Source organism: Vicugna pacos, chromosome 10 (genome assembly GCF_048564905.1).
Source record: "Vicugna pacos chromosome 10, VicPac4, whole genome shotgun sequence".
NCBI lineage: Eukaryota > Metazoa > Chordata > Mammalia > Artiodactyla > Camelidae > Vicugna > Vicugna pacos.
In genome coordinates this window covers 70,251,933-70,275,519 of record NC_132996.1, presented here as the reverse complement: position 1 = coordinate 70,275,519, position 23,587 = coordinate 70,251,933, and the positions used below count along the sequence as shown (strand labels likewise).

General features: G+C 58.2%; 3 protein-coding genes and 1 long non-coding RNA gene across 7 annotated transcripts; 2 read left to right on the top strand and 2 right to left on the bottom strand.

Annotated features, from left to right (window-relative positions):
• Positions 1-2,917: 2,917 nt before the first annotated feature.
• Positions 2,918-8,668, bottom strand: TBC1D10C (TBC1 domain family member 10C). 3 transcript variants are annotated; one of them, XM_015244743.3, is made up of 10 exons: positions 8,640-8,668; positions 8,212-8,389; positions 7,365-7,464; positions 7,034-7,141; positions 6,844-6,950; positions 6,519-6,633; positions 5,843-5,908; positions 5,531-5,720; positions 3,826-3,980; positions 2,918-3,562 (listed from the first exon to the last, which is right to left on the bottom strand). In XM_015244743.3, the coding sequence occupies exons 2-10, from the start codon at positions 8,361-8,363 to the stop codon at positions 3,215-3,217; spliced, it is 1,341 nt and encodes a 446-aa protein (XP_015100229.1). In that variant the 5' UTR covers positions 8,364-8,389; positions 8,640-8,668; the 3' UTR covers positions 2,918-3,214. The 3 variants fall into 3 exon arrangements, with proteins under 3 accessions (XP_015100229.1, XP_006210761.1, XP_072826516.1); XM_006210699.4 differs by having other exon boundaries at positions 8,622-8,659; XM_072970415.1 differs by lacking the exon at positions 8,212-8,389 and having other exon boundaries at positions 8,622-8,643.
• Positions 8,669-9,527: 859 nt separating this feature from the next.
• Positions 9,528-12,820, top strand: PPP1CA (protein phosphatase 1 catalytic subunit alpha). The gene is made up of 7 exons (XM_031690956.2): positions 9,528-9,675; positions 10,174-10,305; positions 10,460-10,690; positions 11,325-11,429; positions 11,857-12,080; positions 12,163-12,297; positions 12,371-12,820. The coding sequence occupies exons 1-7, from the start codon at positions 9,621-9,623 to the stop codon at positions 12,479-12,481; spliced, it is 993 nt and encodes a 330-aa protein (XP_031546816.1). The 5' UTR covers positions 9,528-9,620; the 3' UTR covers positions 12,482-12,820.
• RAD9A (RAD9 checkpoint clamp component A) lies at positions 12,596-18,316 on the bottom strand. Of its 2 annotated transcripts, XM_006210701.4 has the most exons (11): positions 18,140-18,314; positions 17,992-18,062; positions 17,391-17,519; positions 16,838-16,952; positions 16,657-16,756; positions 15,171-15,280; positions 14,972-15,081; positions 14,820-14,884; positions 14,591-14,728; positions 13,630-13,837; positions 12,596-13,542 (listed from the first exon to the last, which is right to left on the bottom strand). In XM_006210701.4, exons 1-11 carry the CDS (start codon positions 18,171-18,173, stop codon positions 13,447-13,449), a joined length of 1,176 nt encoding a protein of 391 aa, XP_006210763.2. In that variant the 5' UTR covers positions 18,174-18,314; the 3' UTR covers positions 12,596-13,446. The 2 variants fall into 2 exon arrangements, with proteins under 2 accessions (XP_006210763.2, XP_006210762.2); XM_006210700.4 differs by having other exon boundaries at positions 14,820-15,081; positions 18,140-18,316.
• Positions 18,317-18,598: 282 nt separating this feature from the next.
• On the top strand, positions 18,599-21,728 carry LOC140698842 (uncharacterized). The gene is made up of 3 exons (XR_012076835.1): positions 18,599-18,677; positions 20,400-20,477; positions 21,401-21,728. It is a non-coding gene; the product is annotated as an uncharacterized lncRNA (long non-coding RNA).
• The last annotated feature ends 1,859 nt before the right edge of the window (positions 21,729-23,587 follow it).

The following is a 23,587-nucleotide window of genomic DNA, read 5'->3' as shown; positions in this document are numbered from 1 at the left end:
TTAGGGGATGGCAGGGATCTATCAGGCAGATGATCCCACTAGTGCTGGTCAGGCCATTCCTGATTGACTGGTTCAAGATACTATTCCCAGGAGAGCTGAAATTGTAATTAAGTCTTGGTTTGGTGATGTGGGGCTGAGCATAAGTGACTCCATTTTGGGCCTGTTGTCTTATTTTTAATCCAAGCAATGTAGCATCTATGGACTCAGTTTTCTCATCCTCAAATGGGGGTTATAATGCATACTTTAGTTCAGGCTTGGCTGGGCAGGGTGTGCCTGGTAGAAGGTAAGCACTTGGTAGCCACGTCAGCAAGCATTTCTTGACTTGTCCCTGGTACCTGCAGAGGGCTTCAGTGAGATACACTTACCCCTGTGAGGTAACAGTTATGAGTCTCTACCTTTTACAAATGAGGAAATCAAGGCTCAGAGAGGTGATGTGATTTGCTCAAGGCCACACAGCTGATGAGAGGCAGGGTTGGGGTCTTCCCTCTGCCAGAGTGTGTGCGTATGTGCCTGGAGAGCAGTGTGGTTCTGTGCTCACTCCCAGACCGCCCTGGCTGGGCACTGGCTGTGATGACACCAGCTGCCCAGCTCAAATGAACAATAATTATCGTAATAATGAGACTGGTAGAGCGCTCTTGGGGCCAGGGTAGGAACTGCTATTATCCTATTATCTGTAGGAGAAGATTGAGGTTCAGAGTGAGAGACCCTTTCCCATTCAGAGACTTTACAGGGAGTCCAAGCCTAGCCTCTGGCTAGTGTTGGGGGTGAGTGGCTGTCAGGATGCAGACCATGCCCTCCAAACCAAGGGGGGTCCATTTACCCTTCCACTTCTTTGCTTTCCCCCTACTCCTATCCCCTAAGCTGAGCCAGGCCAATGGACATTGCAGGGTGCCATCCCAGCTTTGGTCCCTGTAGGCTGATTACTCTCAGGTTCATGCCTTGCCTTCTCTGAGCCCCTTTTCAGGCAGGTTTGTGGGGAGCTGGGGCTGCTAGGTTCACTGAGTATGGTTGTGCAGATTGCTCACTGCACAAAGGTACCCAGCTGAGTGGTCATGTCCTGTCCCTTCTGCTATGCATATGGCTGGAGGGAGGCATCTTTTCCCAACTAGTGCACAGGTGCCTTAGGGGCTAGCTCAGCCCTGTGGGAACAGAGAGAGTTAAAAAGTTTGCACAAGGAAGGAGCTGATCCTCCTCTGGAGCCCTAGGGCTCGGGCTCCCCAGGGAGATGGTTGATAACAGAACCTGCAGAAGGACTACCCAGGAAATGCTTCCCTGAAAGACAAGGCAGTGATTCAACCCTAGCTGGAGGGGTCCTGCTGGAGATAACCTGCCCCTAGGATCTATATCCAGGGAAAACCGCTGCTACCATGGCCTCTCTCCAGACTCAGGATGGATTCTTGGCCCCGGGGCCAAGGCTGCTGCTTTCCTGCTCCCCAGCTTCCCAGCAAAATAGCTGAGAGTTCACGGGTGGACTCCCTGAAGTTTCCTGCATCCTTCCTGCTACAACACCTGAGATTCCATTAAACACCCTCTCTCAGCCACAGGCATGGGCTGGTGGGCTGTGCCTTCAGTGTGTTCCCAGGCTGTGTGCTCAACCTGGCCACTTGCCCCTTTCTCTAATGAGGCCATCGATGCCACCTGCAGAGAGAGGGTGTCTGGGGTGAAGTGAGGAGGGGGTCTGAGGAAGGGTTCCAGGAGAGTGTGCTATTATTAAGCTGCAAGTACCCTAGTGGCGTGGGGAGGAGGGTGGGAGGGCTCAGGAAGTTCTATTCAACTCACAGGACACTCAGAGCGGCTGGAACGCCAGTTGGGGCAAGGCTTGGGGAGTGGGTGGGAGCAGGAGAGAGAGCACCCCTAGGAGGACAGACGGAGGTGGATGCCAGGTTGATGGCTGTTGATGTGGTGTGGGGGTAAACCTTAGGTCTGCCATGGGCAGCAAGGCTTTGGCCAAGTTGTGTCCCCTCCTGAGCCTCTTTCCCCCAGGCAAACTTCAGTCTGGCTGTGCGCTTCCGTGAGTCCCTCCTCCAGGCCATAAGCTCCTTGGGAGTGGGATGGTCTGCCCCAGAGCCAGGGCCTGGCCAGTCACACAGTCAAGGCCACAAGATTGTATGTAGAGTGAGTGTATTTCTGGAGCCTTTGGTCCTGTCACTAGACCATCTTGAATCAGGGGTCTGACAGGTGTCAGTGTTCTAATACAGCCACTGAGACAGTCAGATCAAGCCCTCTGCCATTTAAGCAGACTGCAGACACTTTCTCCGTGTACTCCCAAGTCCTGCCATGCCGCCAACCCTCCATCCTTCTAGGGAGGGCACCCAAGGAGGCAGGGAGGAATGAGCCCTGCAGGGACACAAGCCTGCATCGGAACCAGCCCCGTTGTCCTGGCAATGGCTCCTGTCCCAGGCACCCAAGGCACCCCTGGGGGCAATTAGCGAGTGTGGGAGGGGGTTTCCATGGTGGCAGTCTCGAGGGGTGCGGCCTGGGCTTAGGGCGGGGGCAAAGGCCGGCAGGCCCTTTCTCCTTTGTCCAGGCACACTAGGCCTTTGTTCTCGCCTGGCTCTCTGAGGACCAGACCAGGACTATGGGTAGGGGTCTTGAACCAGCAGAGGAGTAAGCAAAATAAGGAACAGAGCCCCACTTCTAGGCCCAGCAACCACTTGGGGAGCCCTCCTCCCACAGGTACAGGAGCTTTATCTGCCCCCAAGAGGCAGGGCAAGGCACTTCCTATTGGTTCCTGCCGCTGGTAAACACCTTCCAGTAGCCAATGGGCAGCCTCATTGTGCCCTTGGGAGCCAGGGATGGACTAGAGAGGTGGGCTGTGAGGGGAATGAGGGCTGGAGGGGAAGTAGCAGCTGGTCTAGGGTGGGGATAGGGGGCATTCGATCCAACTCCATACAGGCTTCCACTCAGACTTTATTCCAGGCCTCCCCAGGGGCCTTTCAGGCTCCCCTCGCCCAGCCCACACCTTACCCCCATGCTCCTTCAAGCACCAGCGTTTTGCTTGCAAAGGCTCAGGCATCCGGACAGCTCTGTGGGCAGACGGTGGGCCAGGGTCCCTGAAACCTCACTCTGTGACCTTCCTTCATCCTCGTGCCTGACAGAGTCCCTGAGAAGGTAGCTGAGGCATCGAATCCCAGCTGTAAAGTGCGGCGCCCACTTCGGGGCTGGCATCATCCATTTTGGCAGTTGGGTTGGGGGACACTGAGTCCGTGGTCCTTCAGAATCGGGTGTCCAGGAAGGAGGTCGAGCCGCGATGGGACCTTGAGGGGCTCTCAATAGGGGGGCCCCTGGGCCGAGTCAGCAGCCCGTGGAAAGTCTTTCCTCGGGTCTGGGGCTTGCGCCGAGGCGGCCTGGGCTCTTCCGGGGGCTGCACCACGATGCGGGGCACCTCGGGCCTAGTGCCTCCCCGAGTTACTGCCAGCTGCTGGGCCTCAAAGATGGCTTGGGCCCCAGGCAGGCGGGCCTGCGGCCTCGGGGGTGGCCCGGATGCCGTCGCAGGCAGCTGAGCTAGCTGGGCCTTGATCTCCCTTTGCAGGTCATGTTCGGACAGGGCCACGCTGTGCACCTGTGGGAAGCGGTCGGTACTGAGTCTACCTGGCCTAGGGGAGGGCAGGAAACGATGAGGTCTCTGGGGGGCGGGCAGTACACAGCCCCAGGAAGTGGCTGAGGGGCTGACAGACTCGCTAAGGGAGTCACAGAAAGCCACTTGAGGCCTGAGGACAGAAAGCAAGTCCCAGTTCTTACTCTGACTTCCTGCTCCGGACTCAGTTTCCCCAACTGTGCAGCAGTGGTTGGGCCACTGCAGAAGGACAGGGAGGGGGCACCAACCTGGGGCATGAAGACCTCCTCCTGTAGCTGGGTGGGCGGTATGGCTCGAAGGGCGCCAAGTGTCTCCAGGAGTCCTGGGCAGGCCAGGCGCTGTTCAGCAGTGCCCAGCGCCAGGCGCACCAGCGTCAGCCCCACCCGGAACAGCACCTTCACACCTGCAGGCCGGGGGCTCATTCAGTGGGGGCCAGTCCTGCCCTTCCTTGGTCTGCATCTGAACCTACCCTCAGCCAGACTCCTTCCCTGCTCCTACAGCTCTTCTGCCAAGACCCAGATCAAGTATGTCTCAGCAACCACAGACACCTCTGACCAAAGCAGCCCACCAGGAGCCAGGGGCTACTGACAGGCTCGCACCAAGCCTTCTCATTCTAGGGTTCAGCACCTCATCACTACAGGGAAGGGCTGGGTGGTGACACAAAGACCTTTCCAGCTGAGATCTGCGACTTGATTCCAGAGAGATTCTAGCCAGAGCTCCTTACCCCTAAGCCAAGAGCACAGTGCACACGTGTGCACACACATGCACGCACATCGTGTGACCTTGGGCCTGTTCCTGGAGCCTCAGAATCCCTTCCTGGCAGCCTTGGGTCTGCTGAGAAAAGCAGTCAGGGGACCAGTGAGGCCTAGTGACTTTAAAGAGATAACAGTGACTACTAACGTTCTCACTGTTATAAAAGGGAGCCTGCAGCAGAGAACAAGGGTAGTTCACCAGCCTGATGGGCCCCACCCCGCCCTCAGGGTCTGAGTCTGCAGGGAAGGACGCGTAGATGGTGACTTGGACACCCGTGGCCAGAGCTCTAAGCTAGCCTGAAGCCAACTGGGCATACAGCAGATGCTCAACAACGGTATTGATCGATTTCTACCACTTTTTAGGTGCAACCGCTCGACAACCCACATAGAAAAGAATGCAGGTGGGTTACTGATGGGGGTATCAAGGCAGAGCCCCAAAAACCCAGCGTCAAGCTCAGCTCTGCCCCAACTCCTCCCACTCTTGGCCGGGCTCTGGTATCCACCTCTCTCCATGTCTGGACCCCTCAAGTCATCTGTATCCTGGACCCTGTGGACAGTGTCCTTTCCGGCCTCTCAGCCTCCACAACGTCCCTGCCAGTTTGCCTCTTCCACAGCGCAGCCACAAGCATCTTTAAACAGCACTCGCCTCCTGAAGCTCCCCTACACTCTGGCACATCCTTTGTTTTATTTTCTTCGTGGAACTTATGACGATCTATAAATATCTTGTTAATTTGGTTACTGTTGCCTCCCATCCCCACCCCCACCCCCACCAGAATGTAGGTCTCGCTCACTCAAGTGGCCCTGGCTTCCAGAGAAGTGACTGGGCTCTGTGAATGCTCACCCAGTGCCTGTGAGCTCCATCAGCCATGCCCCGACCGTGCCCAGTCCCTGAGCTGTCCTACTGCTGTGATCTCCCCAGCTCCTGCCCTATCTCCTCATGGAAGCCTCCCTGACTTCAGCCTTCCACCAAGTAGATGCTGCCCTCTCTATGGTGGGCTCGTTGCTGAGAGGGCTAGCATTCATTACATGGGTGGGATGTGGCCTCAGCACACCACGGCACCCATACCAAGGGCCAGGATCGGCAGTGGCGGCGGGGCAGAGCAGAGTGGGCACGCTCGTTCCCTGGGCCCACCAGGCACCCGAGGCTCCGGGCCCCAGTCCCCCCACCAGTCCCCACCCACCTGGCCGGCCACCCACTCACCCTCGCTAAGGAAAGCGTCCCAGACACGCAGCACCGTGGGGAAGGGCAGGGAGCGGGCGAAGAGGCACAGGAACCACTCGGGCAGGTAGAGCAGGGGCCCGACGCCCACCTGCTGCAGGTGCTTGTGCACGCGCGGGAGCAGCCGCCGCAGCAGGGCCATGAACACCTCAGCGTCCAGCCGCACAGCCTCCTGCAGCCACGTCCGTCAGCACCTCCACTCCATTCCCAACCCCCCTGGCTCTGCCCCACCCCTTTCCCCAGGCCCCCACTTGCCCACCCAGACCTCCCTCTGGCCCTGTCCCAGCCTCTCACCATGTGGGGCCCGTAGTAGCCAGGGAGGTAAACCTCGCAGATCTGTACCAGGCACCAAAAGGCCTCCTGGGGGGTGGGCACAGGTCTTGAGTACCCACCGTGGAGGAGACCACAGAGGGGACCACTGGGCAGAGGAAAGGGGCAAAGGGGAGGGCCTGGACCCAGTGGTGTCTGGAGTGACCCTGGAGCCAGGAGCCTGGACTCAGTGCTGGGGTGGGTTAGGAGCAGTTCTTACCAAAAGCTTCCCCTTGCCCAGACAAAGGCCTACCAAGGGATTTGGGGGGTTAGAAGTCACAGGGCTCAGGGTGCTGAATTTGAGGGTCACAGGGTTGGTGCTTGCTGGTCAAGGGTCAGGAGGATCCCAAAGTTCAAGTCCTGGGTTCTTGGGGTCACTGGGGTCAGGGGATCATAGTCACAGGGTTCAGAATCAGGAGTCATGAGATCAAAGTGACAATGTCTAGACTCCTAGATCATTGGGGAAAGGGTCAGGGATCAGAGTTCCATGTTCCTGGAGTCAAGGCCATTGGGCTCGAAGGTCACTGAGGTTGGGGGTCATGAGGCTGTGGGTCACTAGGACAGGACCTGAGAGTCAGGGATCACAGGTCCCTGAGGCCAGAGTTCCTGGGGGTGGGGGGTCCGGGTCTTGGGTTGCTCTGGCAGGGCTGAGGGCACTCACCTCTGGGGGCAGATGCATGAGCAGCACGGCAGCCACGGGGCCCTGGGCCTGGCAGTAGCCCTGTTCGGGCCGGTACAGGGTGTACGCTTTGAGTACCTGCAGGAGCCCCTGCTGCCTGTGCCAGAAGACCCCTTTAGGGGCCAGTCCTCCAGGCATCCCTTCCCCACCCTCTGGCGACCCCTGTCCAGGCCTCAGTCCCCACACTCCACCCCAGGGCCTTGCTGGGTCCTCTGAGATGCAAGGATAGAAAGTCAAGGTGAGGGACTAGGCCAAAGAGCCTGAGGGCTGTGGGGCTAGGGGTCCCTGAGCATCACTGGCCTCGTACCCGTGACCCTGGGGTGACACAAACATCTCATGCAGAGGGAACTGGCGATGCAGGTCCCTGCCGATGGTTTCCATCCACTGTGGGTCTCCAGGGGCCTCAGCAAGTTCCTGTGGGTGGGCATGGGGGTGGATGTGAAGGCTCAGGGGAAGGGCCTGGGAAGGGGAGGTGGGACCCCTGCCAGTTCCCTCACCTGATAAGTGCCAGGGTTGTTCTTCTGACACACGTGGGCCCCACACAACAAGGGCCAGCACCGAGCCCGCAGGGCCGAGGGGATGCCTTTCCGGCACTGCATCTTTACCTGTGGGTGAGGCCAAGGGACCCTGTTAGGCCAGCCACGCCAGCTTCCCCAGCTCCTGCTGGCAGGCCCCAAGCACAACCCGTCATTGGACAAGAGCCATTTTTAGGTAGGAAGGAGAAAAGGCGTGAGGTGCTGGGACACGGAGGGGAAATTTTGCTGGGGCATGGCCGAGGCAAATGCGGATGAGCCAAGGAGGCCTGGGTGGGGCCCCTCTTCTCCTCACCTTTTTGTACCGCCGAGACATGGTTTTCTCCCAGTGTGAGGTCATCTCCACCCACTTCATCTCTCTCTGACGGATAAGGTCTGCAGGAGGGTGACCTGGCCTGGGGGGACATGGCCCAGGCATCCAGACACTGGGCAGCTATTACCTAGAGCCCATATCTGCCACTCTTAATGTTATCCAGGTGAGCCCAACTCCTGGCCCTGGAGATCTCTGGCAAGCCCTGGGGGCTGGGGGTGGGCAGTGACCTGTCACCCAGGAGTTTCCAGTGGTTGTCATGGGGACAGGAAAGGATGTGGCTCTGATGTGGGCAGAAGCAGAAAAGACTGAAAGGGGTGTGTAGGTGTGTGTTGGGGGAAGGGCTGGTTGGCTGTCCCCCAGGATGGGGACACAGTCTACTCACAGGGGAAGTTGGGTAGACAGAGCCCTGGACTAGAAGCCAGGAGTCATGAGTTTGCATCTGATTTTGTCTCTATTCTGCTGTGTGACCTTCCTATCTGTCTTTGGACTTGTTTTCTTGTCTGTATGCTGGGAAGGGGGAGGATTGTTAGGGGAAGGGGTGTAGGTTCTTTAATTTGGAGCTGGGATTCCTGGGCCAGAGATTAAAAGGGGAAGAATGTTAGCCCCAAGGGTGGGTGCAAACCCTCAGAGATTGGAAGTAAAAGAGGCATATAGGAAACTGCAGCCCTGCCAGACTTAGGATTCTACTTGGAACCTGAGGAAGGGTGACACCAGCTGAGTCCCCAGACCCTCCCAAGACCCTCGAGTTTGGGCTTCACTCTAGAATTCAGCCCTCAGCCCCCACCCTCTTTCCCAGCACCCCACCCAACCCCATCCCTTCCCCACTTACCCTGGCTCTGCTGAGCTGCCCCCAATGAAGCCATAGCGGTCAGCCTGGCGGTATGGGCCAGGCCCACTCAGCTCTGAGTCAGATCCCAAAGAGCTGGAGTCATCCTGCAGCTCGCAAGACTGCACCAGGTCCTCCCCCAAGGCCTGGGCCATGGTGCCACAGACCCCGGTACCACAGGCTGCAAGATGTCGGCAAAGTCAAAGGAGAGGCAGCTCCTGACCAGCCTGGGGCCTGGGCTCCTATCCAGCCAGGCCCTAGCCCCAGGTCAGAGGGGGCAGATTTCAGGGTATCTCACCAAGCCCTTTCTTTTATTGTAGGATGATAGTAGGGTAACACCCAGAAGTGGCAGAAAGGCCAGACCCCCTGGACAGAGACCGGGGCCCAGCCCCTGTCCCCACCGCCCAGCTTACCTCCCTGCTGTATCTCACCTCCTCCTCTCACTTCCTCCTCAGCCACAGCTTCAGCAACCCGCTGGGGGCCCCTCCCAAATGTGTGTAGGGGGTTACCCCTTCCTCTCCCAGGCTCTTCCGGCCTGACCCAGTGGCCCTGGACTCCTCCCCCCATCCCAGTGGGCTGGGTGGGTACAAGCTTGGGTTCCAGATTTGAGGTTACTGGCACATAAGACACTCAATTCAGGGTTCCAATGAGAATTATGGTTTATTTAACGTTTGCTCTTTACAAAGTAGTACTTTTAATATGCACACAAGGCAGCATTACTATGCTGCTCAAAAGACAAAAATGAAACACACAAAAAATTAATTTAGTATACACCACAGGCAATGTGGACCAGAATGTGATCAGCGGTCAGCAACAGGTGTCTGGGTGGTCAGTTGCCCGGGGGCCACAGAGACTCAAGAAGTAGAGATCCTCCGTGAATGTAGCTTTGAGGCCCAGTCTTGGACCAGCCCCTTGCTATCTCTGAGCCTCCGTTTCCTTTCCTGTACTTCAAGGACTTAATTCGCAGTATTCGGAGAGGTGGTTACCAATGAGCTCACACCACCCTTCTGCCCCCGAAGAAAGAGAAAAACAACTTCCACAGTACTTCCGGTCCCATATCCTCCGAACAGGGGTGGATCACTCCTCAAGGGCGGGACTAGACTCGACCTCACCCCGCGAAGCCCCGCCCACTGGGCAGGCTCCGCCCCGGAGTACGAATTCATTCCAAGTCCCGCCCCGCGACCGAAGCTCCGCCTCCCGGGCCTCCGCGGCCGCTGCTCTTGGCGTCCTGCGGAGGCGCTAGAGCGCTGGGGCAGCGGGCGGGGCGGGGCGGGGCGGGCGGCCGAGGAGGCGGGGCGGCGGGCCGGGGCGGGCCAGGGTGGGCGGAAGGAGCGCCAGGCCGGAAGGAGTTAGAGGGAGGGCGGGAGGCAGGAGCGGGCCCGGAGCTGCTGGGCCAGAGCGGCGGCGCCGCCATGTCCGACAGCGAGAAGCTCAACCTGGACTCTATCATCGGGCGCCTGCTGGAAGGTTGGCCGGGTCGGGGGAGGTGGGCGCCCGCCGCGCCCTGGCCCCCTGCCCGGCCCGGAAGTGGCGCGCGGGTGGACCTGCCCCTCCTAGGGCTAGCTTAGACTGGGCGGGGACGGGCCGCGAGGTCCCGTGGCTGCAGCCGCTCCCCGAAATCGCGGCGCGTCTGGGACGTCTGGGAGCAGGGCTGGGGGCTCACGGGTTGGCCTAGGCTTTTGGGGTGAGGGAGAAACACAAGAAGCCTAGCGCCCCAGGAAGGGGTCCTGCGCTATGAGATTTTGGGTGACAGGCCCCTGCGCACAGCAGCCCCCTCTCGAGTGCCTTGAGGGTAGTTGGGGTTCTGTCCCGGAGGCTTGAGGGGGGATCCCAGGAGGCCCATCAGCGACAGCTGCCCCAGGGCAAGCAGGGGCCCAGGAAGCCCAGGTGTCCCAGAAGTGCCCATGGGGTCACCCGTGTTCTTGCCTGAGGGACCAGGGGCCTGATGCCTCATGCCACCCCCAGTGCAGGGCTCGCGGCCTGGAAAGAATGTCCAGCTGACAGAGAACGAGATCCGTGGTCTGTGCCTCAAATCCCGGGAGATTTTCCTGAGCCAGCCCATTCTTCTGGAGCTGGAGGCACCCCTCAAGATCTGTGGTGAGCCCCCTGCCCAGGCCCTTTTGTTTCCTTAAAGTGGCTTTGCCCTCCCCCCCCCGTAAAGTCCCTGGATCCCTCCTCCCTTGAACCCAACCCTGGCCCTGCATTCAAGTTTGGACTGCACCTAGTACTGACCTGGTTCTCTGGGTCACAGGTGACATCCACGGCCAGTACTACGACCTCCTGCGGCTGTTTGAGTACGGCGGCTTCCCTCCAGAGAGCAACTATCTGTTCCTGGGGGACTACGTGGACCGGGGCAAGCAGTCTTTGGAGACCATTTGCCTGCTGCTGGCCTATAAGATCAAGTACCCCGAGAACTTCTTCCTACTCCGTGGGAATCACGAATGTGCCAGCATCAACCGCATTTACGGCTTCTACGATGAGTGTGAGTAGGCTTCAGGCCTGGGGCTGCCAAGATCCTAAACGGCCCTGTCATTCAAGGGGACCCTCATGTTGGCCTGGTGGTAGGGGTATCCGTGTCTGACAAAAACTTGTCAGGCTGAGCTCAGTGAAGGCAGGGCCAGGCCAGTTCATGTCTCTGGGCCCTGCCCTCCTCCCCCTGCTTTCCCCGCATGGATCCTGGCACTCCGGACGGATCTGGTGAAGCTGGCTGAAGGGCTGCCACTATTCTAATGCAAGGCCTTGCCTGATGACATTTCCCTCTAGTACATCCGTTACTTAAGCACTTAGGAAGCCTGTCTGGACTGGACTTTGTTGGCCAGAAGCTGAGATAAACCAGACGTGGTCTTGGCCTGGCCCTCCTCATGTGCTGGGGGTGGGTGCCAACTCTGAGGTTGTTCCAAATTGTAACTCTGGGGTTCCTGGCAACTTGGCTGCTTTAGAAATTCCTCCTGGAAAGCTGGTAGGCAGTGGGGGGAGGGGGGTTTCCCTTCTCGCCTTCCATTCTCTTCTCCCTGCTGTATCTGAACAGCACACAGTGTGCCCTGGAAGGCCCAGAGACCCAAGCTGAGGGTGGGGCAGACAGGCCTTCTCATGAGCCACCTCCTTCCTCTGGGCAGGCAAGAGACGCTACAACATTAAACTATGGAAAACCTTCACCGATTGCTTCAACTGCCTGCCTATCGCTGCCATTGTGGATGAGAAGATCTTCTGCTGCCATGGAGGTGAGGGCAACTCTGGGGCACATAGTGAGGGGATGCTTAGCAAGAGCCTGGTCACATCCCTGGGGGCTTTGGGACAAAGGTGTTAGCTGGAGAATGTGTTCCCAGTCACATTCCAGCTCTCTCTGGAGTCATGGTTTGGGTATCGCTTCTTCCACTAAGCACCCCCACACCCCAGCATTAGACTGCACTTACTATTGTGGCCTTGGCATCATGCATGGATGCTTTGTCTCCTTTCTCCAGGGAGCTCTGTGCTCCCTGAAAGGACAGGGACTTGAAGAGGTAGAAGGTGATGAGTTCTGCCTGTCAGGGCTCCCAGGAATCCAGGAGGGTGGAGGGGTAGGGAACAGGGGCTGATTGGCCAAGGCTTCCTGGAGGAAGGAGAATCCTTGTTTTGAGGCTTCAGTAACCTGCTCCCTGTGCCCCCCAGGCCTGTCCCCGGACCTGCAGTCCATGGAGCAGATTCGGCGTATCATGCGGCCCACAGACGTGCCTGACCAGGGCCTACTGTGTGACTTGCTATGGTCTGACCCTGACAAGGACGTGCAGGGTTGGGGCGAGAATGACCGTGGTGTCTCCTTTACCTTCGGGGCTGAGGTGGTGGCCAAGTTCCTGCACAAGCATGACTTGGACCTCATCTGTCGGGCACATCAGGTGGGCTGGCAGCTCTGGTTGGCTGGGAGTGGGGTCTGGGCAGCCAGCACCTGCTGAACCAACCACTCCCACCCTCATCCAGGTGGTAGAAGATGGCTATGAGTTCTTTGCCAAGCGGCAGCTGGTGACACTCTTCTCAGCTCCAAACTACTGTGGCGAGTTTGACAATGCAGGCGCCATGATGAGTGTGGATGAGACGCTCATGTGCTCCTTCCAGGTGGGGATGGGGACAGAAGGGGCCAAGGGCCTGTGACTCAGCCTCATGAGTCTGACCAGCTTGTCTCTTTTAGATCCTCAAGCCCGCCGACAAGAACAAGGGGAAATACGGGCAGTTCAGTGGCCTGAACCCTGGAGGCCGGCCCATCACCCCACCCCGCAACTCCGCCAAAGCCAAGAAATAGCCTCCATGTGCCCGCCCTCTGCCGATGGTGGATTGTACAGAAATCACATGGCTATAGAGGGGTCACGCTGGCCCCCCCAGGCCCACCTGTCACAGGGAACACGGAGCCTCGGTGTATTTTTTCTTTTTTTTTATGAATCAATAGCAGCATCCAATCCCCCACGGCTCTCTCTGCCTGTCTCGACAGTGGCTGCAGGCAGGATCCTGGGGCTGAGGCTGCAGCTCAGGGCAAAGCAGGGCCAGATTGTGGGTCTCCGGCCTTGTTTGGCCTCAGGGCTGGCAGCCGGATCCTGGGGCAACCCATCTGGTCTCTTGAATAAAGGTCAAAGCTGGATTCTCACCATGGCCTCTGTGTCCCTTGTCCCAAACACTGGGCCTGGCAACCCTTCTGCCCAGAGCCACTTGGAGGCTTGCTGGGCATGGGGCACCAGCCAGGGAAACTCCAGCCACACACTCAGGTCCACAGGGGCCCCTGGAATTCCAAGCCAAGGCCAGAGAGTATTGGAAAAGCAAGCAAAAGTATCTGTGCCAGCCACAGGGGTTTCCCGAGGTGTGCCCAGGATTTGAGGAAGGGACAGGTCATGATTAGCAGAGAAAATGAATCAGCAGGGGCCTGAAGCCCCACTGTGATTTTTTTTTTTCCCCTTAGGGAGGTGGGCTTAGAGGACAGGCTCTAGCCCTGGCCATACACCTGGCTGGATTAAGAGGTGAGGGACCTCCTGGCAGGTGGCAGCTCAACACGGAGCCTGGGAACAGACATGACTTGGGGCCAGAGGGAAATGACAGGACCCCGGCCAGTCACAGACAGCCAGGCAGGGCCTGGGGGAGGCTGCAGGACCAGCCAGCTCAGCTCCAGCACAGCCCACCTTTGCCACCCACCCAGGAGGAGAGCTGGCCCTGTCCCTGCTGGCACTGGGGAGAGGCGGAGGCTGGGGCTGCATCTAGTCCAGTCCTCCCAACACGGATTCAGCCTTCACCCTCACTGTCTTCAGCCAGCACAGGGCTGGGGCCCTGGGGAGAGTGTACAGGGGCCAGGATGGAGCCAAAGAACAGCGAGCGGAACTGGGAAGAGAACAGAGGAAGCCGAGTGAGTTCTAGAGGCTACTCCCTCCACACCCCCCCCCCCCCCCCCCCGTCTCCAGCCCCTACCTTCTTGGGTGGTGGAGTCCCAGGCACTGTGCTGGGCTCAGCAGCATCTTCCTCCTCTGAGCAGGGGCCAGGGCTACAGTGGGGCTGGAGGCCAGGTGAAAGGGAGATGGAGGGCAGTGCCCTCGAGCCCTCACTGCCCACGGAGGTTTCCATGGCAATCATGTAAGAGTCAATGTCGTCAAAGGCAAAGTCATCCAGGTGGGGTGTACTGTAGGCAGAGACAGCATCAGCAGAGAACTGGGAGGGAAGTGGGGTACAGAGGCAGGGCCCCACCTTAGAGGGCTCAGGGGGTGCTGCAGGGGCCTTGTGACTATTGGTGACCTCTTGGTTTTACTACTTCCTGGTTTGGTTGGAGGGGAGGGGATGCAGGGGTTAAGTAGCTGCTTCCTGGAAGGGGCGGACCTGGAATCCTTTCATCAGAGTTCAGGTAGAGGCCTGAGGGAGGCATCCCAGCAGCCAGATTAGCTCAGCAGGGGGAGGGGAGCAGCAAGTCCTGTGAGCTGGGCCACCTGGGGGCCAAGCCCCCACCTTCCCAGGAGACAGGAACTGGAGAACACTGGGGCCCAGGGACATGCTGGGCAGGTGGCCAGACCAAACTTCCTCTGCTTTAACTACACTGGGCCCATCCTTCCCCAACCCACCTGCCCTTTCAGCCACCTGCTTCCCCCATTCCAAGCAACCCCCTGCCTCCCAGCAGCCCTTTCCCTCCTAGGCCTGGGACAAGGCTCAAGGGGAGGCCTCAGCCAGAGAAGGAAGCCAGCCCGACCTCGGGACACTTCCCTGGGTGGGAGGGGTCTGAGTACAGCTGACTGGTGAGGCTGAGCCTGTAGGGGCTGGGGCCTGACAGGAAGTGGGAGCGGGTGGGGGGGAGTGGGGGGTTGTGTAGAAGCTGGAAGCAGCAGGCTCAGGCCAGGGTGCACAGAGGTGGGGCGGGGGAGGAATGGGTGGGTGGGGGCTCTACCTGTGAGCCTGAAGTGGAGGTGCTGGCCGCTGGAGCTGTGGGGAGCGCAGATCCTGGGCGTGCAGGTATGGCTCTAAGAGTGTGGCCAGGACAAAGTGGCCCTCCAGCAGAGAGTCCTCGATGGCAAAGATGGCTGGCCTGGGCAGGTGATGGGTCCAGGCACGGTCAAGGCCCTTTGGCTCCTGCCATCCCAGAACCCTCCCCTCCCTGTCCTGAGGCTGGGACTTACCTGCCCGGAGCATCGAAGTAAATGCTGAGAGACAAGTTTGCTGACTCTGCGAAGCTCAGGAGCCCCTGGGAAGGCAGAGGCAGAGCAGTGAGGCCCTGGGCGCGGCAGGGCGGAGAGTGGACAGGGTAGTGAGTGTGTGCGGGGGGCCTCACCCGGAATTCCTTGAGGCAGAAAGTGATGGCTACCCCTTCCTGGGCCTGTAGCTGCTGGAAATCCTCCTCCCCGATGCTCATCTCAGTCACCATGGCTTTGACGGTGCTGTCTATGGGGGCAGGAACAGGAGGAACCTGGACCCCACCCCCTCCCACCCCATCTCTGCTCCCTGCGCCGGGCTGTGTCTGGCTCCCTCACCTGCCTCCTCCTCCTGGTAGCTACGCAAGATGACCCTGCGGCCGCAGTCAATGCCCAGTGTCACTTCGGCCAGTGCGGGGGGGAAAGGCAGAACAGCCTCCCCCAGGACCCTGTGAGGAGGGCACAGCATTACACCCAAGGCTCAGTCCTGCCCAGTGGCTCTGCTCTCAGAGGCAGGGCAGTGACACACCAACATCCAAAGAGAACCCAACCAGGCCTTGCATGTCCGAGGAAGGGGACAGGAGAAGCAGGACACGGTTCCTGCCCCCCAAAAATGTTCCCAGGCTGTTGTGGCAGAGAAGCCTGCTTGCAAGAGATGGGGCAGACAAGAGCGGAGCCCAGAAAAGAATGGGCTGTTCGGACTGAACCAAACTAGGCAGGCAGCACCTGTCCACCCAGGGGTGGGAGACCATACCCATATTATCCGCATAAACCCGGCCTTCAGAAAGAGCCCTCAGATCCTTGTCTAGTAGGATTTAATATTTACAGGTGAAAAGAAGACATCTGGAATTTACCTCAAGGCAACTGGAACAGGAGTTGGCATCTACTTTTATGTGCATTTGAAATTGTTCATAAAAAAAGAAACAATTGCTCATTTAAAGAAAGAAAGGAAAAAACCCCCAAGACTCAGACCAGGGACTGATTCCATCTTTCTTTACCCAAATCCTGGTCTATATCAACAGAACTAATAAAATCAGAAAGTCAGAACCCAAAGGGACCTGCCAGTTACCATGTCCTACACTACCCAAAGAAAAGAAACAGAAGACCTTGGGTAACTCGAAGGCAAGCAGCATCCAGCATGTGGGGTGGGGAGGGAAGAGAAGCCACTCCTCTCTACGCTAGTCTTTGCCAGGGACCTTTGCATTCACTGGAGTCCCCATCTCCCAGGCCCTGCACAGCCCCCTGGTGCTCTGTGCCCAGAGAGGCTCCACTCCTACAGCTGCTTATCCAGGCAGCCCTCCTGGACCACAACCTCCCCGGCCAGCCTCCTGCCTTGGCCTGGGGACTCCAAGGCTACATACAGCCCAGTCGGGTATGAAGAGAGGCTGCCCTTGAATGGGAAACATCCCCAAGAGGACAACCAGGACAGAGAAGGGTTATGAGTCTCTGAGCCATAAAAATTAAGGGACCTTCCAGGGTGCTCAGGTCAGAGGAGATTTAAGGGCAGGTCAGACACCTGCTCTCTAAAAGAGGAGTCAGAATGGGTCTGAGTGGTCAGAAAGCCAAGCCAGAACTGTGAGGTGGAGAATACAAGCTCCAGAAGACAGCGAGGAACATGGAACAGGGGAGCACCCACCCTCCTCACTCCATCCTCTCCCTGTAAAGAGCCAGAGAAGGAACTGAAAGCAAACGGAGTTGGATGAACTCTTTGAGGTTCACAGAAATCCTGTGAAGATGGAGGAGGGACCTTGTTAAACTGACCCCTGAGGCCCAAAAATGGAAGAGAGAAACCTAGGGCTCAGCCTGCAGCCAGGGGCGTGCTCACCTTGCCGGGGCACGGAGCACGTGGGGGCACAAGGCTGGGTCGAAGACAGCCTGCAGGGACTCGCAGTCCTGGAAGGACAGGTTGTGAGTCTTCCTCACCCCTGGATGGGCAGACAGCGTCTCAGTGGGCCCCGCCAACCTCCACCCCCGCACCCTAAGGACCCAGCCAGCTGCTCACTCACCGTATTTGCAGTGCAGCTGAACTACCAGGCGGCTGCTCCTGCCATTCAGGGAGATGCAGCATTTCTCCACGGTCTTCTCCAGCATCGCCAGCGAGCGGAAGACAGACAGGAACGACTGAGTGGGGAAAACACATCAGCCCAGTATTGCGCCTCCACCAACCAACTCTCACATCCCCTCAGGCCCTGGCGACATCATGGGCTCAGCCCTGTCACACCAGGAATGGGCCTCCCACACATGCAGACATTTATGCCCTTCCAAACCTTTGTGCTGTTCCCCTTGTCTAATGCCCTGAAAGACCTGTTTACTTTTTAAGGACCAACTTGAATGTCATCACTCTTTCAAGGTCTCCGGCAGAATCAATTACCCTCTCCATATCTCCTGTTACCCTCTGTGGATGTCTTCGCTATGCGCCCCCTCACTGCATTTTATACTGGATTGCTCCTACATACATCTCTGTCCCCAGCTGGAGTCTACTGTGTGCCCCAGAGCGAACGCACTGCTGTTAGTGGTTCCTGAGGGAATGAGCTGCCACTTCTGAGGGAAGGGCCTCACCTTCATCAAGATCTTACAGCGCAGCGGGTCCTGACCAGGGGTGGCCGCCTGGTACTGCTGGAAGAAGAGCGGGGCAAAGAGGAAGCAGGCGTAGGCAGAGCGGGAGGAGTTCACAGTCCGGAGGGAGAGCTGGGCCAGGAGAAGCAGGGAGCGGGATGCAGTCATCGGGAGTGACATGCCCAGCTCTCAGCTGGCTTTTGCTCACACACTTGCCCTAATATCCTCCACTTCCACCATCATCTGTTGAAATCCTCCCTCTCCTTCCAGTCAGCAGGTACCTTCGCCATGAAGCTTTCCCTGAGTCGGCCTCCCACCGCTCCCACAGCAAGGGCTCTACCCAACGGCCAGCACGCTCAGCCTTTTACCTAGTCACCCCCACCCGCCACCAGGCACCGGGCACTTCTGGGAGACTAAATGCTCTCAATTCACACACCAGCCCGGGAACATGACAGAGCCCAAACTGATGCCCCAGCAACAGGAGAGGGAACTAACTCAGCAGACAAATCTGCCCACCGGCATCCTGCCTGATGGGAGCGAGACTCGAGCCCAGGTTAGGGTTCCCAGTTGGAATCTTACCCACCCCAATACCCTGGCTCCTCACCCCGTCTTCCAGGGGCTCCAGGTAGAGTTCATCCCCTATTCGGGACAGGGAGTGCACGGCCTTGCCGAGCACTGCGGGAAAGAGAGGAGAAACATCAGTTGGGCTGGCGCACTGGGCCGTCCCAGCCCGCAGGCGAGCCCCAACTCACCCTTTACGTTGCCGCCCGTGACCAGACACTTCATGCTGCCCCTCGCGACCGGGCTCAGACTGGCGCCGACCCCACACTGGGCCCCCCGCTCGCTGCTTCCCTCCAGGTCTCGCCTGCCGCAGCGGACGCCCCGGGTTCCCTTCCCGCGCACCGCCCCCGGCAGCCCCGCCCCCGCCTCCTCATTGGGCCGCAAGCCCGCACCTCCGTCACGTGAGAAAAACGTTCAGCCGGCTGCGCATCACGTGATGGAGTCCTGCCGGGGGCGAGCCCTGGTCACGTGAGCGCCAATCGCCGCTTCTTGTGGTCCAGGCCCATCCTCCGCCCTTCCGCGCCCCTGGGGAGCCGGTCTCGTCAGCTGGGCCCAGCGCGGCTGCGCACCCGAGCGCGAGGAGCCCCGAGGTCGCGGAGGAGCCTGAGATGTACGGGCGAGCCCCGCTGGGTCACTAATTTAGTACGGATTTCCTGGGCGTTTATCGGTTCAAAGCAAGACCGTCCTCATCCGGGCCGGGGACACAGACAGAAGCAGCAACCACCACCTGTAAAAAGAAATTAAAGCAATTTGCGGCAGGATCCCGGGGTGGGAAGTAGCTGTTGGCTATGGCTTCGAGGATCCTTCGTTGATCCTGAAGAACAGCAGATGCTCCGGGCAGAAAAGGGTAGAACGGTGTGGCTGGCAGGGGAAAACGACAGTAGAGACTCAGCGGGCCATGGGGCTTTGCCCCTTTGGGAGGGACGTGGGTCTGTGAGAGTAGGGGTGGGTCTATGAGAGGAGGGGTGGTGGCCGCCAAATGATGAGGATCACTGATGGGAAGCACTGGAAACGTTGTATGAGGGTAGACTTATGCTATGTGGCCATTTAAGAAAGACCAAGGGATTGCAAAGGAGGGGGTTCAGCAGCCGGGCAGGTCTTCCCCTGGCCCCGGGCCTCAGTTACCGGGTGTGTGAAGTGGAAGGGAAGTCCTGGAGGGGCTTTCTGACCTCTAGTTCCTTAGAGGGGCGGCGCCCGATTCTATAGTGCTTTGAAGGGCCCTGGGCATCCCTGTGTTCCTTTATGGCCTACCTGGCCTTACCCCTCTAGTACTGACTGCAGTGAGGAAGCCATATTCATTCGTCTGTGAGCCCCTTGCCCTCCTGCTCCTGGCCTGGCTCCCACTTCTAGACCCCACTTTCCTTGCCCTCAGCTCCCCTCCCTCACCAGGTTTCCCTAGGGTACTGGGGGAAATTATTCTTGCTTTCTGAGGGAATCAGGTAAATGATACCACCTCTACCCAGGCATTTAGGTCACAAACTGGGAGTCATCCTTGACCCCATGCTCTCCCACACCCTGCACATTACCCACCTTCAGCAAGCCTTGACTGCTCTGCCACCCGAACAGATGGCAGCTTCAGCCTCTTCCATGTCCACGGCCATCAGCCTGGCTCAGGCCATCACTTCTCACATGAGTGGTCCCCTGCCTCCAGCCTGTCTCCTCCAGTTCACTCTGTACAGCACCAAAATGACCTTTCTAAAATACCAATTGTGCCACGCCTCTCCCTTGTTTAAACCCTACAGTGGCTTTCAACTATTACACTTGCCATAACATCCAAACTCCTTACCCAAAAGGAGCTAGCCCCACCCATCTCTCCACCTGTCTCTGGCTTTCCTGTGTAGCCATGCTGGCCCCGTCAGTTCCCTGAACCAACCACATCCTTTTCCGCCTTGGGTTCTCTCTGTACATGCTGTCCCCACCACTTGGAATGCTCTTACCACTTTTCACACGCTGGCTCCTTCTCTTCCTAGGCCTCAGCTTCAGTGGCCCACCCTCTGATGGGCCTTTTCTGCCTCCCCCTCCACCACCCCTCTGCTGTCTGGGTAAGCCTTTACTCTGGGTTGTCCACAGCGCTGATCACAACTCAGCTTTATTTCATACATATCTACTTTAATCCCTGTCTTCCCCACTCGTGTGTCAGTCCCATAAGGGCAGGGACCAAGTCTCTTTTGTTTGTTGCTCTGTCCCTGTACCTCGCATGGGGCCTGGCCCTCAGGAGGTGACCAGTATGTGCTCAATGGCTAGATGTGTAAAGCTGAGTTGCCTCTGGTTCCCACTTAGTACGATGCTGTGATGAAAGAAACAAATCCAGCTTCCAGCCTCTGCCCACAGCCCCACCCTGCCCTGGACAATAGCTCTCCCCCAACATTCTGTCCAGAAAGCCCCAAATAACCTAGCATTAGTATCCCCTTCCTTATTTCTCCTCCTTCTCTGTGGGTCTCTTTGTCCCAGTGAAACTCAGCATAGCCTTCACGGCTTCTCCACCTCTTCGCCACAGCCATTACCTGAGCATCCCAACTGGAACAGGAGGTAGGTGCCAAAGCCCCCTGGGAAGCAGGGAGGGGAAGCTGTGACTCGTCACATAGTTGTGTCCCTGTCCCTGACACCTATGGGGCTGTGGGGTCCTGTGGCCTGGAGGTCTTTGAAGCAAGGCCCTGGGGAGAAGGCGAGGGAAACAGACTCTTTTAGGACTTTTAATAACTCTTTCTTCAGCTGCACACACCTGCAGAAGTTTAGGAATTGCCTGACACTTCTGAAGGGCTCAGATAACAGAAAGAAGCCTAGAGTCCTGGGTTTCCAGCCTGTGCTTCAGCGCCCACCTGCTGTGTGACTTTGTGCAAATCCCTCCTGTCTCTGTGGCTGTAGAACGTGGTTGGTCGCAGGAGATGCTTACTGAGGTCCCTTCCAACGTTGACCTGCTGTGACTTCCCAGGGGGCCCTCCAGCTTCCCTGAGCCCCTCACCCAGCCACAGCTCTGGAGAGGAGCTGGAATTGGTTGTCCTGATTCCCCCAGGCTAGGGGGCTCTCCAATCAGAGGCTGAGCATCCTCTCCAGGCTTGCAGGTGGCAAAGCAAGGAACACCTTTCAGGTCTGGAAGGAAGGACGTGCAGCGGGGGGATGGGAACTTTGTGACTCCAGCCCTATTCACAGATAGCTTCCAGCAAGTCAAGGCCCTTGTCTGGGCCTGAGTTTCCTCCTTGATAAAGTGAGGGGATTGGATGAGATACTCTCAAGATCCTTATAAATCTCAAATTTTTAGTCTTCGCTGCATCCCACATTAGAGTTGGCTTCCTACAAGTACACACTTATGTGAATATGTGAGAACGTGTGTGTGTGTGTTGTGGGTGGATACGGAATAGAGGGAGGTGATTACCATTTCAAAATTTTAAAATAATTATCTGACTGGAAATTTCTTCCTCCCTTCAACTGTCACTTCTCACCCAATTTTTTAGGTTTGACATGGCAGGATCCTCGGAGCTCAGTAATTCATTCATTCGACACACGTTAGACGCTTTCTAAGCGTGGGAAACAGAGCCCAGGACAAAAATCCCTGCCCTCATGGGCTTCTGCTCCACCGGAGAGAGACAGATTGGGGGGAGTGACTGCCACGGCTCTGATGGCGTCTGCTGGGCTGTGCACACACACGGATGGGATTTGCATGGTTACTCTGGAGTTACCAAGTGGGCAGAGGAGCTCTGAGTTGCTGGGGTACTGAGCTGGTGGGGCGGTACTGGCCCACCTATAATGCATTTGTGGCACACTGGGTGCTTTCAGACCCACAGGCAAGCCCTGCCCAGGCCTTTCTTGTTCCCCAGCTTTTCTCCCAGCAACCAGAAAAGGCTTGGCACATGGCAGTGGTTTAATAAAACATGTTGGATGACCGAAGAGTTTAGGATTCAGAAAGGTTCCAAGACTTGAGCCTGGGTTGTCTGTTGAGGTGGACAAGGGGGTTCTAGGCACCAGACTGCCCAGGTCTGAATCCTGGCTCCATCACTCTCAGGCAGTGTGCAAATGGATGCATTGCTTATATTCCCTGCGCCTCAGTTTCCTCATCTAAATTGAGGGAGGAGGGATAACAGTCCCTACCTCAGAGGGTGGTGGTGAGGATTAACATAACCAGCGTTCGTAAAGCTCTTAGCACACATCGTCCGTGTCACTGTTGTTGTTATTGCTGTGTGCTGTCCCCGCCATCTCTGGAGTGTACCCTCCAGTTTCTAGGGGATTCTCTGGTCAGGACCAGGGACAAAATCAATCATCAGCACAGACGAGGCCAGGGTGAGTCCACAGGAGGAACACGGGAGGGAAGTTCCCACGCAGAAACATCACAGAGGGATGATCTGGAGGCCGGGAACTGGAAATACTCAGAGAATTAGGGTGGGGACAGAAGTCAGCCCCGGGAATAGGTGCGGGGGGAGGCCGGGTGCTGCCTCTCGGGCCCTCGGTGCCCTCTGCCTCGTGAGGAGGGTGTGAGCCCCTGCTGTCTCTGCCGGCTGCTGGAGGCTGGCACGAGGCAGCAGCTGCACCCACAACGCCAGCTCCAGGCATAGATGAGGGACCAGGGCTGGGGTTTCGAGGGGGAGATGGGGTGGAATTTTTTAAACCCACAGACGGAAAGGGGGAAGCTCAGGCTTGTTCACCAAAACCTGGCAGGCTGGAGTTACAGGGCCCCCTTGGAGCGCAAGCGAGGTAAGTTCAGGACAAATCAAAGGCAGCGCACTTCACCCAGCAGGGGAGGACACCGATGGAACTCATTACCCCAAGATGTGGTCTCGGCTGGAAGTATAAATAGCTGCACAAAAGGTTTAGATAAATCTGTGGATGACAGCTCCATTCACGGGTTAGAAGGGGAAGGAGGCTGTTTGGGGCCTGCTGGCCCATGGGGAAGGCATCGGGGAGGCGACCTGGCCTCCCTAAGACCACCCCTCCGGGACCCTGCTGGAGGCAGGCTTCCCGCCACCGGGGCCCAGGAAGCAGTGTCAGTGTTCCTACAGCTGGAGTCCCCAGGCCCTTTCCTCACTGCCCCCAGTGCTTGCCATCCACTCTTCGGGGAGATGTGGGCACTGCCACGTCTGGGGAGAGCAGCCTGGCCCGGCTGTCCCCTAAGGGACCAGCAGAGGGAGACAGACACCACATCCAGTCTCAGCTTCCAGAACAGAAGCTTCCCTGTTCTGCCTCAGAGGGCAGGCAAGCACCCAAGGGTCCCAGCTCAGGGCTCAACACCGGGCTAGGGGCCCAAGGAGAGAGGGGGCCAAGGAGGCGTCCTCCCTGGCTGAGATGGGCTTACTGCAGGGCAGGTGGAGGAGGGGAGCCTTCAGGGAACTGGGGGCAGGGCAGGGAGGAGGCCACTAAGAGCAGGGCGGCTGTGCAGCCATCTTGCCCTCTGTGCCCGCAGCCCCAAGCCCCGGGGTAGGCAGGCAGTCTGCGGGTCTCGGCAGGCCCTGCCACTCCACAGGGCACATACAGGAGGTGCTCCAGAGAGCCCTGCATGGTGACTGGGCCCTGTGGGCCTGAGTGCCAGCTCCTCCTCATCCCAGGAACCAGTTCCAGGCCAGGTGCTGTTCCCACTCTGGCTGCTTGGCTTCTCCACAGCCGCTCGCAAGGTCGCCTTCCCACTCCTCTGACCTCTCCCTTCTCCCACC

Coding starts and splice junctions, on each gene's coding strand:
- TBC1D10C (XM_015244743.3), bottom strand. CDS start 8,363: ATGGCCCAGGCCTTGGGGGAGGACCTGGTGCAGTCTTGCGAGCTGCAG. Junction 7,465..8,211: donor GGCAGCTCAGCAGAGCCAGG/GTAAGTGGGGAA, acceptor ATGTCCCCCCAG/GCCAGGTCACCCTCCTGCAG. Junction 5,909..6,518: donor TCATGCATCTGCCCCCAGAG/GTGAGTGCCCTC, acceptor CCCACCCCCCAG/GAGGCCTTTTGGTGCCTGGT.
- PPP1CA (XM_031690956.2), top strand. CDS start 9,621: ATGTCCGACAGCGAGAAGCTCAACCTGGACTCTATCATCGGGCGCCTG. Junction 9,676..10,173: donor CATCGGGCGCCTGCTGGAAG/GTTGGCCGGGTC, acceptor TGCCACCCCCAG/TGCAGGGCTCGCGGCCTGGA. Junction 10,306..10,459: donor GGCACCCCTCAAGATCTGTG/GTGAGCCCCCTG, acceptor TCTGGGTCACAG/GTGACATCCACGGCCAGTAC.
- RAD9A (XM_006210700.4), bottom strand. CDS start 18,173: ATGAAGTGTCTGGTCACGGGCGGCAACGTAAAGG. Junction 16,953..17,390: donor GCTGTAAGATCTTGATGAAG/GTGAGGCCCTTC, acceptor TTCCCCACTCAG/TCGTTCCTGTCTGTCTTCCG. Junction 15,281..16,656: donor GTGCTCCGTGCCCCGGCAAG/GTGAGCACGCCC, acceptor CCCTCCTCACAG/GGTCCTGGGGGAGGCTGTTC.